Below are 14,095 nucleotides of genomic sequence, written 5' to 3'. Positions count from 1 at the left end.
ACAAGGGTTACTTACAGGGCAGTAGCCTTCTGTTTACCCAAGTATTAAATACAGTCAGTTTGGATTTTAGCTTTTACCAAGCCAGTCTGTACCGTAGAGATGAGTTGTGTCTGGGGAGCTGGTTACAACGAAGTTGAAACATATAGCTTGGATGGGACTTAAGTGTGTAACCACTGTTAAGTGACACTGTCAAAACAATCACCTCTTGACAGTCATGTTGTAAGTAAGCACAGACAAGTCCTGAACAGTTAAGAGTTTCTATGGAGTGCTTAGCACAGTGTGGCTCACAATGTCAAAAACACTTTGGTATGACAATCTTTTCCATCCCCATCCTCCACCTGGAAGGGTCAGATACGTGTGTGTTCATCTCGAAGAAGGAAAGGTCAAGTTACTTCAGTTCCTTGACATTATGGGGAAAAAAAATCTCCCCTATCGGCATGTGTCATTTTTTGTGGCAGATACTGAAAAAGGAATGTTGCCCAATAATTAAAGCCAGGAATAGGAAATCAGCTCTCTCTGCCACTGACTCCTTACCTTGTCACTTCCCCTCTCTGCACCTCAATTTCCCCATCGGTCAAATGAGTATGTCAACACTTACGCACCGGAAAGGGATGTTAGTTGGTAAAGCACTTTAAGGGACTAAAGAAATTCAATTTATTAGTAATTATTAGGATTTTCCATTAAACAAGCTGACTTAAAAAATAATACTTCTATCAACTAAAGGGAATATGTTCAAATTAAAGAACTAGCATGTTGCAGAAAGAGTGAATTACCAGAACTGATTAAACCTCCTCGTGATTTTACTGTCATAGCTTTATTGATTCTGACATGGTGGTGGTGGGGGGGAGGGGAGTAAACCTGATCAAAGCTCTGACTCTGCTCATATTGTACATTTCTGGGTAGAGTTAATTTGAGAATAAGGAGCCCCGGTTTTCTTGTGCAAGATTCTCTCATCTATCCCCCCGATCCCATTACCCAGGATTCATAATGCTAATGAAAGTATTAACTGAGATGGGGTAGAGAAAGAGCCAGTTGCACTAGGTAAGAGAACTCTAGGAAATGAGAAGCCGTGATGCTTTCAGATTAGCCCCAGGCATGCCCCATTCCCTTCAATGGGTTTAAAATGATCACTGCACTTTGTAACAACTCATGGAGACATAATCTTTATGGATGGCTTGCCCCAGTGCTGCAGCACAGCAGCTTGGAAAGACAAGGGTTTAAACAAGGCAACAGATTCTCCTTGTGATTCAAAGGAGTTGCCTTATTGATCCATAAGAGACCACACATGTGCACAGTCCTGCCTGCAATTAATCAGTAGTCTATGCCTCCACATCTGCCTTAGAAATGCCCCAGGGAAGGAGAGGGGCTGACTGGATTCCCTGTTTTAATCCTGTCCTGGCACAAAGGTGGACTGGATGACTCCACAGGTCTAATGTTTCTGTCTGAGGAGGGGCAGGGCAGCAGCAGTGGCCCATAGCCAGGACACAGGGACAAAGGCTTTCATTCATGTCTGATTTTTATCTTTGGCGTCCTTGATACCAGACTAGTACCAGCGGCTCTGCCAGGCACCGTATACAGCTGGGACCCCACGTGGGCTGCATACAGCTGTGCTTGGGATCAGAAAAAGTCAAGAGAGTTTCCACTGGTACATTCCCACTCCCAGGAAAGGAGTCTAGGCAAACGGGAGCAATAGACAACGTTCTACCTAGCAAGTGTATTAAGACTAGAGACCAGCTCCTGGTTTCACTCCTGTAATAGACTCCTGGCTACAATCATCCTCATCACCTCGTTGGTACCTGCAGCAGGACAAAGACACAGAGAGAGAGAGAGAGAGACAGAGACACACATCAGTTAAGTGAAGGCCCAATCCTGCTTCCACTGAAGTCAAATGCAAAAATCCCAGGCTTTAAACCCACAACAGAGCAGTATGCCATCTGCAGAGCAGTTATTCCATGTCTCCATCCAGCCTGTGATCAGGGCAAAACCTGGTGGGATCTGTAGCCTACTCTACAGAAGAGATTCCTTTCAAGCATGAGAGGAGTTCTGGGTATTAGTGGGTGTAGAGGAGAAGGTAAAACGTAGATGCCTGGAAAAAGACCACTCATTAAGGGGGCACTGAGCGGTCCTTGCTCCCATTGATATTAAAAGGATTTTAGGGCACTGAGCACCTAGCAGAACTGGGCCCATATTGAAGGCCAGAGTCTCTACTTTACCTACTACTATATATGCATCATATCAGAGAGTAAAAAGGAGCATAGCAGGGGATGCCCAGGACCACACCCCTTCCCGATACTCTAATTCTAGGTGAATGGAGTTCAAAGAATAGCAGTAATAAAGATTAAGAGGTTAGATTAAAAATAAAACAAGCTTGGCTCCGCTAAGGGGGATATTACCACAAATCTCTCTACAAGGATCTGAAGGTGGAACAGCACGCAGAGTAAGAATTGTTTAGGGTTCAACAATGGGTGTTAATAGGAGTAACAGGATGAAATTAAACAAAGACACCTTTAGTGTGAACATCAGGAAACCTTTCCCTCTGGTGAGGCCCATTAAACTATCAAGAATTTTCCCAGGGAGGTGGTGGGAGCTCCTTCAACTGAGTCATGTGGAGCAAGAGTGGACAAGACACTAAAAAAATATACTGCAGGGAGCAATCCTGCACATGGAGTCTCTTCTGTCTTCTACTGGGTTGGAAATACTTACAGGGCTACACAAATCTGCTATAGCCCAATGAACTCAGATCCCCTGCATGGGTTTTGCTGGGAGACCTAAAGCACAGAATGAAAGAAGTGGAATTTGCAACTATAATCCAAGTCCCTGTTCTCAACTGGGACATGTGGCCAAGGTCACAGCCAGTGGCCAGTTTTGTTGGCAATACCCCAGGTTACCTTCCAAGATCTGATGGACTCTGATGTCTCTCATGAACTGCTGAACAGCATAGTCCTTCAGGTAGCCATAGCCCCCATGCATCTGTAGGGCCTGGTTGCAGATCTGAGGAGAAGAGAACGTTGCTGGGTCAGGCACAGAGTGGTGAAGTGACTTGCCCAGGGTCACACAGCAAGTCAGTGGCGGAGCTAGGACTAGAGCCCAGGAATCTGGACTAAGTCTATGCTCTAACCACCAAACCACATTCCCAAGCAGAAATGGAAATGGAACCCAGGAGTCCTAAATTCCAGTCTCTTCTGCTCTAACCACTATATGCCGTACTGCTTGTTGCCATATTTCCAGACGTGCCATTTAAAACTAATTGTGTCATCTTAAAAGGAATGCTGCAACGCACAAACATTTTAATTCCCCTCAAACAAGGCGGTTTCTGCTGCATTTTTAACTGAGTCTAGGTCCAAAATTAAAATGCAAGTCCACCATCTAGTGGCCATCTAGGATAATTCCAGGATAAAAGCCCTCTTTATTTAAAGATGGTACCAAGCCTAACTATAATTAATCCTGTGTATGAGATGCACCACACTGGCAGTATACATCCAGGGAGCGAATGACAGGATGTAGTGGTAATTCCAAAATATAACTAATCCAAGACAATTCATAGCTCAGGACTTTTTTTTCTTTTAATTAAATGGCATTCTGTAATTGCACTAGAGTACCCCCCTCACTCCCAATGACACATGCTAACCAGGAATTAAGAGCAAGTAATGGACACCCTGGCATGCACCCTTATTACCTAATTGAAAGGTAGCTGAAATCACCAAAATGAAATGCTCTACTCACAGGCCTGCCTGAGCCCCCAGGCTCCTAGAAGCAGCAGAAGGCATTATAGCATATGAAGAATGCCCAGGGAGAAGGATCATGGCCTGCAGAGGGGCTGAGATTCTTGTCTACACCTGGGCCAGGATTCTGGCCCACAAAAGGGGACCCAAGACTAGGTTTATGACCCACCAAACGTGCTCAGGGCTGGAACCCTGCAGACTGAAGAGACTTCCTGAAATCCCAAGCAGCGTCAGCCACTACAAGGAGACTCTGAACGTCTCTGATTACGACACCCCTGGCAGAGACTTGGAAAACCTACTGTGAAGCACTCATCGGTGGCAAAGAGTTTGGCCATGGCGCACAGGGCGATGGCATCCTCCCGCTCCTCCTGCAGTGCCTGCGCCGCATTCCGTACCATGAGCCGTGCCGCCACTAGGCGTGTCGCCATCTCAGCCAGTCTGAACTGGAGGTACTGCCGGAAAGGAAATAGACAGCACATGAGGGGCCAGGTTAAGCCAGAGGCTCAGTGGGTCCCTGCCCTGAAACACCTCTCCCTACCCATCCTTTTCAGATGGGGCCTTGCCCTAGTACCACCGCCTGCCCCCTCAATTGGGGCCCTGTTCTGAATCCCACACCCCACCCTTTTCCCCCCTCAGGCACTGTCCCCCAAATATCCCTCAGTCCCCTCAGGTGCTCCCCTGTGCTGTCCCCCCATCCCACTCAGGCAGGGCACCCATCTTTGTATTTCCTCTTTAGGGAACTTTCTAGAAAGGACTTCCCTTCACATGAAGCTCAGGCCTCTCTGATTCTCTGTGCCAGGGCCACTGGCTCCCCCGACTCCCGAATTCCTCGTTCTTGGCCTCTGTATTTTTCTCCAGCTCCTTCTGAGCGTCTGTCTCTCTTCTATCATAAGGCCAACAAATAATTATCATGAACTATTTTCTGCATGAGGTGAGAAAACCCCCATCACCTATTGCCACCCAAACCTCTCCCAGCGGGAGATGCTATAGAAGAGGGTCTGAGCACATTAGCATTGGGAGAAGCTACTACAGTACCAGCTTCTCCCAGCAGAACGTGTGTAAGGCAGGATGTGGGAGCTCTGGCTGCTTGTTTATGCAATAGCCAGAGGGGTGCAGTGGTGGAAAGAGCAAAGCTTGTAGACAGAAAAGTCACCTGGTTACTGGCCAGGGGTTCCCCAAACTGTTTGCGGACGATGAGATGGTCCTGGGCCAGGAGGACAGAGGCATGAGCAGCTCCTAGAGAACAAGAAGCTGGCGGGGGAAGCCAAGGGTACAGAGTGAATATTACATGACAGTCACCACACTAGACTAACAGGGAGGAGACCACAGCCCCCTCCCTTCCCCTTGCTCTCAGCTGCCAGGCTTACCAATGTTGATCCTCCCTCCATTCAGGCCCTTCATGGCGATGCCGAAGCCCTGCCCCTCTGTGCCCAGCCGGTTGGCCACGGGAACAGCACAGTCCTCGAAGATCACGGCCCGAGTCGGCTGGGAGTTCCAGCCCACCTGGGAAAGACAGGAGTATCTCACAGACTGGAGGGCTGGGCACATCCAGCTCCCCGCTGGAGAAATAACTGGTCTATCGCTGCTCTCTCCCTCCACTGCCAGGATTGTGAAGGAGAGCGCCTCTAACGCAGACTCCGTGACACAGAGTGGGATACCCCTCAGATTCTGCAGTGAAGAGGAGTCTGTTCAGATACCCCTCTAGCCTTTCTGAACTAAAGGTTTACACATGCATTGCCCCTTTCAGCTGGATTTTGACAGTAACTTTCAGGACAGTTTAGGTGGCTCAGTTTTAGTTCGCTGGATTTGTACCTCCAGACACCTGGATCATGAGTTTAGTGATCTCCAAAGCTCTGTAGTCCACATGCAAAGCACCATGCAGCCTGGGAGTCTCTGCTCAGGAGAGACCCCATTACTAGCTTAGCCAAGGGGTCAGGACTGAGCTTCAGCAATGCTGCTGGTGAGGGTTGAGGGTCAGGCGCATGTGAAGCTTGCACAGGGGCTGTCTGCACCATACGTAACCCTGATTCGTTTGAGGAGCCCTTAAACTTCACGAGCAACTCAATCCACTAGAAATTGAAATGCAAATGTCTACAGGAAAAGTGCAGATCCAGTGAATCTGTATCTGGTGCTGGCTTGACAGACCTGGAGATTAAAGCCCTCCACCTATCCACGCAGCAGATACAGCATGAGCAGTGGCAGTGCAAGGTTTCCCCATACCATGTGCCTCAATGCTGCCCCGGGTCAGGACACTGGATTATCTGGGGCTATGGTGCAGTGAGGAAGCAGGACAACAAACTAGAATGGTCCAGCTGTCTCACCCAGTACAGGGATGGATGGGCCTGCTATCTGATCAGACATGGGATCGCTAGTGGTCTTCTCCAGTCTGGCCTGCCTCTGCCGTGTTCCCCCCGCACACCCTGATGGTGTGTGGGTCTCTCACCTTCCTCTCTTTCTTGCCAAAGCTGAGCCCTGGAGTTCCTTTCTCCAGCACCAGGCAGGAGATGCCCTTGGGGCCAGACCCTCCTGTGCGACACATGACCACGTACACATCTGTGTCGCCACCGCCACTGATGAAGGCCTGGCAAAGGGCACAGGAAAGGAGACAGAATTAGCACGCAGGGAGTTCACGCCCAGAGCCTGGGAAGCAGGAGAGAATCTCCACTGGGCACCATGTGGTGAAAGGGAGTTAGGTGTCTTGTGTGGTGATCCAAGGGCAGAGAAGCTGAGAGGAGGGCAAGGGGATCAGAGAGCTGGAGGAGGAGGAAGGCAGAGGGGAGGAGAGACAAGGAGAGAGAAGCAAGGGGCGGGCTTGAGGGATTGGTTTATGGGGTGAAATCACAAGCTGAATAGGTGTAGCCTGGCAAATTGGGGTTGGAGGGACAGAAGGGGGCAGAATAATCATCTCCAGTTACTGGTCGTTAGGTATGCAGAAATTCCGGGGAGAGGAGGGGGTAGAGCTAGGAGTAGCAGGAGGAAGTTCAGCATCAAGCAGGGCTTCCCAGCAGTGCGATTTACTGGGCTGGGAACAGCATCTCCAAGGGAAGAGGCGGATGCCTCACCACCAAGGGACATGTAAAACAGAACTGAACAAAGCCCTAGAGAATGCACTGCAGGGAACGAGCCTGCCCTGGGAGAAGCAACTGGAGACAATGTGAAATAATGGGATATCTCCAGTTCTACAAGCCAAGAGGAAGAGGCAGAGATGAGAGGGTGAGTGGGGGAGTCAGAGAGATATGGCAACGACCCTCTCATACATGCAGGGTGCTCAGGGGTTTTCAAGGCGAGAAAAGTTGGTACCTTGGAACCATTAAGGACGTAGGTGTCGCCTTTCCTTTTGGCTGACGTTATCAAGGAAGCTGCATCACTTCCACTTCCTGTTAGTGGGGAAGGAAAGGAGCCAATGAGATGGCAAGGCTGCCTTTCTCCTCCAGAGATTGTGTGTTTACTCGGAATGATGAGGAGTCAAACTCAGGGCCAAATGCATCCCTGGACCCAGAGAGTAGAACTCCTACTGACCTCAATGGGGGCTGTGCCCCCTTGCCCCCAAGCTGAATTTATCCTCTAGAGCCAAACAATCCAGAGCAGGATGGTCAACCACATCATCATGGGCTGAGGAACAGGTCTCTTCCAGCTCATGTGGGATCCTGACTGCCCATGGCTTTAAACTAGAGTTGTCAGATCTGCGTGGATTTATTTATTAAAGTGCCCTGGACAGAGATCCACCCTCTTACTGCAGTATTTATCCATTTTGTTTAACCAGCCTTGAAAACAGGAGCTGCAGGCCAGTCAAAGTGGGTCTAGTTTTGTTGCATATTCTGCAAAACTGTGTGTATCCCTCCACACCCGACCAAGGCACCCTTTTGTACCTTCAGCTCCTCACTTCTCTCAGTGAATCACAGCACTTCTCCTTGCCCTTCCCACCACTGCTGTATGCTAAGTGGAGAAGACTGTCAGCATCATGAGATGTGCCCCATTGAGGTACCAGCCCTTGCTACATTGATACCCTAAAGCATAAGCCACATGGAGATCTGGAGAGCTCAGAGCAACAGGAGATGGAGTTTCACTTCCAGTTCCCTGGAACATTTGAGAACGAGAGTGACTGACACAACATTGCTGGGACTCAGGACAGGAAGGGGATGGAATTATCTGTACATGAAGCTCACCCGGCTCGGTCAAGCAGTAAGAGGCTAACTTCTCCATGCTACAGAGGGATGGGCAGAACTTGTGTCTCTGTTCCTCGTTCCCAAAGGTGTCAATCATCCAAGCACACATGCTGCACCAGGAGAGAAGGGATGGGGTTATAATGCATGCATACAAGCACAGGCCTAGGAAGAAGGATGTTCATAGAACGCTCATGCCACTGGCGTGGAGGTTTGGAGGTTTCCAGCCTCTTCCGGAGCTAATCTAACCTAGCCTAGGAGACAGACACTGTCCCCCACTGAAACTGAACAAAGCAACTACACGCCACAGGGACCGGCTCAGGGTCTTAAACTTCATAAAGCTTCTTGGAATCAGTGTACAGGGCTGAGAGTCAGGAGAGTTGCATTCTATTCTCAACTCTGCCACCGACTCAGTGTGAGAGCTTGGACAAGTCACTGCCTCTTTGTGTGCCTTAGCATCTGTAAAAAGGGTATGGAGAGAATTATACAAGTATTAATATTGCAGTAGTGCCTAGGAGTCCCAATCATGGACCAGAACCCCACTGTGCTAGGCACTATACAAATGGAACAAAAAATGATCTCTGCTCCAAAGAGTTTATAATCTAATTAATTTTCCCTTCTAAAGAGTTTAGAGTTCTACAAAATTATTGTTACAATACTACTACTGAGAGGGAGGTGTAAATATTATTCCCATGCCCTACAAGGAAAAGGCTGACTCTTACTATGTATTGGTACATCATCTAGTGCAATGGGACCCTGATCTTGACCGGGATATTGCCACAATAAATAAATCAGTTTAGAGATGGGATAGCCGAGGCACAGAGCATTTAAGGGATTTGCCCATGGCTATATAGTAAATCAATGACAGAGCTAGGAACAGAACCCAAAAGTTCCCAGCTCCAGCCCTCTGCTCACATCACTAGGCTAAAATTACTTCCTTGTGAATAGGAATGATTCGTTCCAGTGTCCGAGGGACTGCAGCCTGATTGCTAAAAGTAACCAGCCATGCCCCATATGCCAACTAATGGTCCCTACATTACATCCTTACATGATGAAATTCAATACAGACAAGTGAAAAGTACTAGGAAGGAAAAACCAAATTCACAATTACAAAATGAGGAATAACAGCCTCGTTGGTAGTTCTGCTGAAAAGGATCTGGGGGTTATAGTGGATCACAAATCGAATATGAGTAACGCTGTGATGCAGTTTGCAAAAAGGGCTAATATCATCATTCTGGGCTATATTAACAGGAGTATTGTATGTAGGACATGGGAAGTAACTGTCCGACTCTGTCCGGCACTGGTGAGGCTTGAACTGGAGTACTGTGTCCAGTTCTGGTGCCACACTTTAGGAAAGATGTGGCCAAACGGGAAAGAATCCAGAGGAGAGCAACAAAAATGATAAAAGGTTTGGAAAATCTAACCTATGAGGAAAGGCTAAAAAAACTGGACAAGTTTAGTCTTGAGACAAGAAGGCTGAAGGGGGAGCTGATAGGAGTTTTCAAATATGTTAAGGGCTGTTACAAAAAGGACTGTGACCAATTGTTCTCCTTATCCACTGAAGGTAGGTCAAGAAATATGGGCTTAATCTATAGCAAGGGAGATTTAGGTTAGAGATTAGGAAAAAATTTCTAACCATAAGGGTGGCTAAGCTTTGGAATAGGCTTTCAAGGGAGGTCATGGAATCCCCATCATTGGAGGTTTTTAAGAACAGGTTAAACAAACACCTGTCAGGGATGGACTAGGTTTCCTTGATCCTGCCCCAGCACAGGGAGCTGGACTTGATGACCTCTTGAGGTCCATTCTAGCCCTACATTTCAATGATTCTGTAATGAATGGCACCCCTGAAAGCTGCAAGATGACAGGATTAAGAGTCCCAGTGTTCATAGTAAGAGTATTATTCAGCCAGACTGACCACAGATGCTTAGCCAGTTGTCCCACACTCACTTATGGATGCTCAAGTAGGCAGTGGTGCTGGTACATCCTGTCGACAAAGCCTCAAAGATGATGGAGGTATCAAGCCTTGACAGTCCTGAGCCACCCACATCTGGTTTCACATAGATCCCACCGAACCCCAGCTGGGCTGCCTTCCGCATTGTCTCCACGGGGAATATTTCCTATTGGAGGCACAAAGGGAAAAAAGGTATCGCAAGAGATTAAGAGCAAGATCAGCTTCCAGTGAAGATGAACCATGAAGCCCAGTTCTGAACTTCCAAGTTTAAGTGGATAGGTAGGCATCTAGGTAGATCAGGGAGCAAGTGCAGGTTTTCTGACTTCTCTGTGCTGCCTGCTGGGGTCACTGATGGCAGCAGGGTGCCACTGCATCAGCATCCCTAAAGGAAATCTTTCCACTGTCCCGATCACAGCACTAAGCAAGAGGGAAGAAGCTACTGAAGACACCACTACCTGCAGGGCTGGGGCAAGGGGGATGCTGGAGGGGCGGGGGGGGGGGAGAGAAAAGAAATGACTAGCCCATTAATGCAGGCAAGAGGAGTCCTGAGGGAGGAGAGGGTGTTGGGTGAAGCATCCCTTTTGTGGGCTGGCAGCTGGCCTGTGCTCTCACCTTTTCATCCCATTCTGCCATGTGAGGGGCCATCTCCTTAGCAGCAAAGTCAAAGGCGACCTTTTGGAATTCCTTCTGCTCCTCCGTCAGGCCTGTAGATGCTGGAAAAGCAGGAGAAGAGCGGATGCTTTCAGAGGATGGGGAAGGAGGCTGCAAACCTCCTCACTTCTTTAATACCCAGGACAAATTTGAAACATTGTAGTAATTATTGTTCACAGTCCAGTATCTCTGAGCCCTGTTATCTGCACTGACCCACTGTGGCATTACAAGCATCAGCCGCGCCTCCCAATGAATCAATGCAGAATGAATGCCTCTGCATGCTGCTACGAGGCGAGGCAGTGGTCTAGTAGAGGGGCTGCCTTCTGGTGAAGCAAAACCAAGGTCTTGATCTCTTGTGGTCACTGAACATGAACTGCAACACACAACTAAAACTGTATATGTGTGTGTGTGTGGGGGGGGGGGGGGGGGCTTTATTGGTGTTTTTTGATGCAGAAAGGCAGCCGTGACATTCTACAGGGTTGTTTTTTGGTTGTTGTTTGCCTGGGTATTTCCCCTCCCTCTCCATTAGAATGATCACTTTTTGATTTCTTTGCTTTTCTGGAGAACTCACTGGAGCGTTGGGTTGAAGCTTCACAACAGAGCAAAACTTACTGCAACGCCCAACTCCAGCTTCCATGTAAAACCTTGTCTACAAAGGAGAGGTAGGGGGGATGAACCCATGTAGTTACACTAGTATGAGCCTGAAGCAAACATGTGCTTCATCATTGCAATATACACCAGTAATTTACCAGAGAAAGTCACACATATGCAAGCGTGTGACCTTAGATCCTGTACTGGTGTAACTATGTGACATAATTCTACATTGATGACATCTTCATCATCTGGACCCATGGAAAGGAAGCCCTTGAGGAATTCTACCATGATTTCAATAATTTCCATCCCACCATTAACCTCAGCCTAGATCAATCCACACAAGCGGTCCATTTCCTGGACACTACTGTGCTAATAAGCGATGGTCACATAAATACCACCCTATACCGGAAACCTACTGACCGCTATACTTACCTACATGCCTCTAGCTTCCATCCAGGACACACCACAAGATCCATTGTCTACAGCCAAGCTCTAAGATACAACCGCATTTGCTCCAATCCCCCAGACAGAGACAAGCACCTACAAGATCTCTATCAAGCATTCTTAAAACTACAATACCCACCTGCTGAAGTGAAAAAACAGATTGACAGAGCCAGACGAGTACCCAGAAGTCACCTCCTACAAGACAGGCCCAACAAAGAAAATAACAGACTACCACTAGCTGTCACCTTCAGCCCCCAACTAAAACCTCTCCAGCGCATCATCAAAGATCTACAACCTATCCTGAAAGATGATCCCTCACTCTCACAGATCTTGGGAGACAGACCTGTCCTCGCTTACAGACAACCCCCCAACCTGAAGCAAATACTCACCAGCAACCACACATCACTGAACAAAAACACTGACCCAGGAACCTATCCTTGCAACAAAGCCCGATGCCAACTCTGTCCACATATCTATTCAAGTGACATCATCATAGGACCTAATTACATCAGCCATACCATCAGGGGCTCGTTCACCTGCACATCTACCAATGTGATATATGCCATCATGTGCCAGCAATGCCCCTCTGCCATGTACATTGGCCAAACCGGACAGTCTCTAAGCAAAAGAATTAATGGACACAAATCTGACATCAGGAATCATAATACTCAAAAACCAGTGGGAGAACACTTTAACCTGTCTGGTCATTCAATGACAGACCTGCGGGTGGCTATTTTACAACAGAAAAGCTTCAAAAACAGACTCCAAAGAGAAACTGCTGAACTCGAATTGATATGCAAATTAGACACAATCACTTTAGGTTTGAATAATAACTGGGAATGGCTGAGCCATTACAAACATTGAATCTATCTCCCCATGTAAGTACTCTCACACTTCTTATCAACCTGTCTGTACTGGGCTTTCTTGATTATCACTTCAAAAGTTTTTTTTCTCTTACTTAATTGGCCTCTCAGAGTTGGTAAGACAACTCCCACCTGTTCATACTCTCTGTATGTGTGTGTGTATATATATCTCCTCAATATATGTTCCATTCTATGCATCCGAAGAAGTGGGATGTAGCCCACGAAAGCTTATGCTCAAATAAATGTTAGTCTCTAAGGTGCCACAAGTACTCCTGTTCTTTGTGTGTGACATAAGTACATCCCTGCAGACAAGCCCTGAGGGGAGAAGGCAATGTGGAGTCACATACAGGTTAGAACTCTTTGTTTTTGTCAGAGTTAAACAAAACCCAACCAAGCAAAGCAAACCCAAAGAATTTAAAATAAAGTCAGACCTATTCCCCTTCCCCACTCAGTTACAGATAGGAAAGCTACAGCCCAGGTTTCAAAATCCTCCAATGGAACTACTAACTCCCCAGGTCCTTCAGATGATCCTCTAGCAAAATTTAGGAAGACAAGAATTGATATTCCTCATTTTAAAATCTTCTATTGTAACCACATTCAGAGACCCCCAATTAGGATCAGGGCCGTGTTGTGCTCGGTGCTGTACAAACACATAGAAAGAGTCCGTGCCATGAACAATCTTCATAAGATGAAACACAAGCAGAAAAAAAATTAAAACAAACTTTAGACCATCCTCACACATCATAAAGAATCAGTAAAGGCTATAAGCAAAATATATTCCCCCTTTTGTAGTCCACATCTAGAGATCCTATAGCACTTCTTGCAAAAGTAGAGACAGGAATCCTAATGCCTTGGCTAAAGGCTAATGTGCATAATTACATTCTGCTTTGTGAAATTCCCGCTTTTTAGAATCATAGGGTTAGAAGGGACTGCAAAGATCATCTAGTCTAAACCCCACTTACAATTAGATATGAGATTCTTCTTTGATGCAGGCCCTACAATGTGTCACGGGGCTGTGCACGTTGTTTGAACAGCACCAACACATGGGGCTTTCACCCCTTCCCTAGTGAGACCATTCTCCAGCTGGAAAGATCTCACTGGCAGGAAGCTTTCCCTGACGTACAGCCTACATGTGCCCTTTCTTAAGTGCATGGCATTGCTCTCACTCAGAATCATACCCCCTTGGAACACACACACAGCAACTCCTGCTGGTCCAGAATGGACAAAGGAAGGAGGCTCAGTCCCAGCGCTGGTTTTATGGGCTCCAGCACCTCCCTTGTATTTAAGATGCGCCCATCCCCATCGCTTCTGGGCGCCCCTGCTTCCACATCCTGCCCCCTCACCCCACCCCCCCAGCCCTCACCCTTCTGCACCGCCTGGCCCCGCGCACCGTGGGGGCTCGGCCCTTCTGCCCTGAACCTTACGGTCAATACAGGAGACGATCCTCCTGCGCCCCAACACCTGGGGCCAGCTTGGGGTCCTCCGCAGCTGGGCCCCTAACCTGCTGCAACCTCTCCAAGCCATGCCAGCAGCCCTCCTGTGCCGGGGCGCCTGCCCTGCGCCGCACTGCGGGAGTTGTAGTCCGCAGCGGAGGGCAGCCCGTAAAAGATCCCCGACTGAGGAGGGGGCGCGGGACTACAGCGCCCAGAAAGCACCGCGCAGGGAGGCTGAGGAATTCTGGGAGCTGTAGTCCCCCTTCTCCCCCAT

The 14,095-nt window shown here is 48.0% G+C and overlaps 1 protein-coding gene across 1 annotated transcript; it reads right to left on the bottom strand.

Moving 5' to 3' along the window:
• Window positions 1-664: 664 nt before the first annotated feature.
• ACAD8 (acyl-CoA dehydrogenase family member 8) lies at window positions 665-13,931 on the bottom strand. The gene is made up of 11 exons (XM_065417132.1): window positions 13,813-13,931; window positions 10,449-10,549; window positions 9,833-10,002; window positions 7,889-7,998; window positions 7,023-7,099; window positions 6,166-6,303; window positions 5,090-5,225; window positions 4,876-4,973; window positions 4,022-4,174; window positions 2,889-2,991; window positions 665-1,796 (listed from the first exon to the last, which is right to left on the bottom strand). Exons 1-11 carry the CDS (start codon window positions 13,910-13,912, stop codon window positions 1,744-1,746), a joined length of 1,239 nt encoding a protein of 412 aa, XP_065273204.1. The 5' UTR covers window positions 13,913-13,931; the 3' UTR covers window positions 665-1,743.
• Window positions 13,932-14,095: the final 164 nt, after the last annotated feature.

This window comes from Emys orbicularis, chromosome 15 (genome assembly GCF_028017835.1).
Source record: "Emys orbicularis isolate rEmyOrb1 chromosome 15, rEmyOrb1.hap1, whole genome shotgun sequence".
Classification (NCBI taxonomy): Eukaryota; Metazoa; Chordata; order Testudines; family Emydidae; genus Emys; species Emys orbicularis.
Note: the sequence above shows the minus strand (reverse complement) of the source record. Positions and strands in the feature narration are given on the sequence as shown.

What these genes read in the sequence shown, in the direction of transcription:
- ACAD8 (XM_065417132.1), bottom strand. Translation starts at nt 13,912, where the DNA reads ATGGCTTGGAGAGGTTGCAGCAGGTTAGGGGCCCAGCTGCGGAGGACC. An exon ending in CCACCGATGAGTGCTTCACA is followed by an intron (nt 2,992 to 4,021) that starts GTAGGTTTTCCA and finishes TCTTCTCCTCAG; the next exon opens with ATCTGCAACCAGGCCCTACA. An exon ending in AGTCCATCAGATCTTGGAAG is followed by an intron (nt 1,797 to 2,888) that starts GTAACCTGGGGT and finishes GTCCTGCTGCAG; the next exon opens with GTACCAACGAGGTGATGAGG.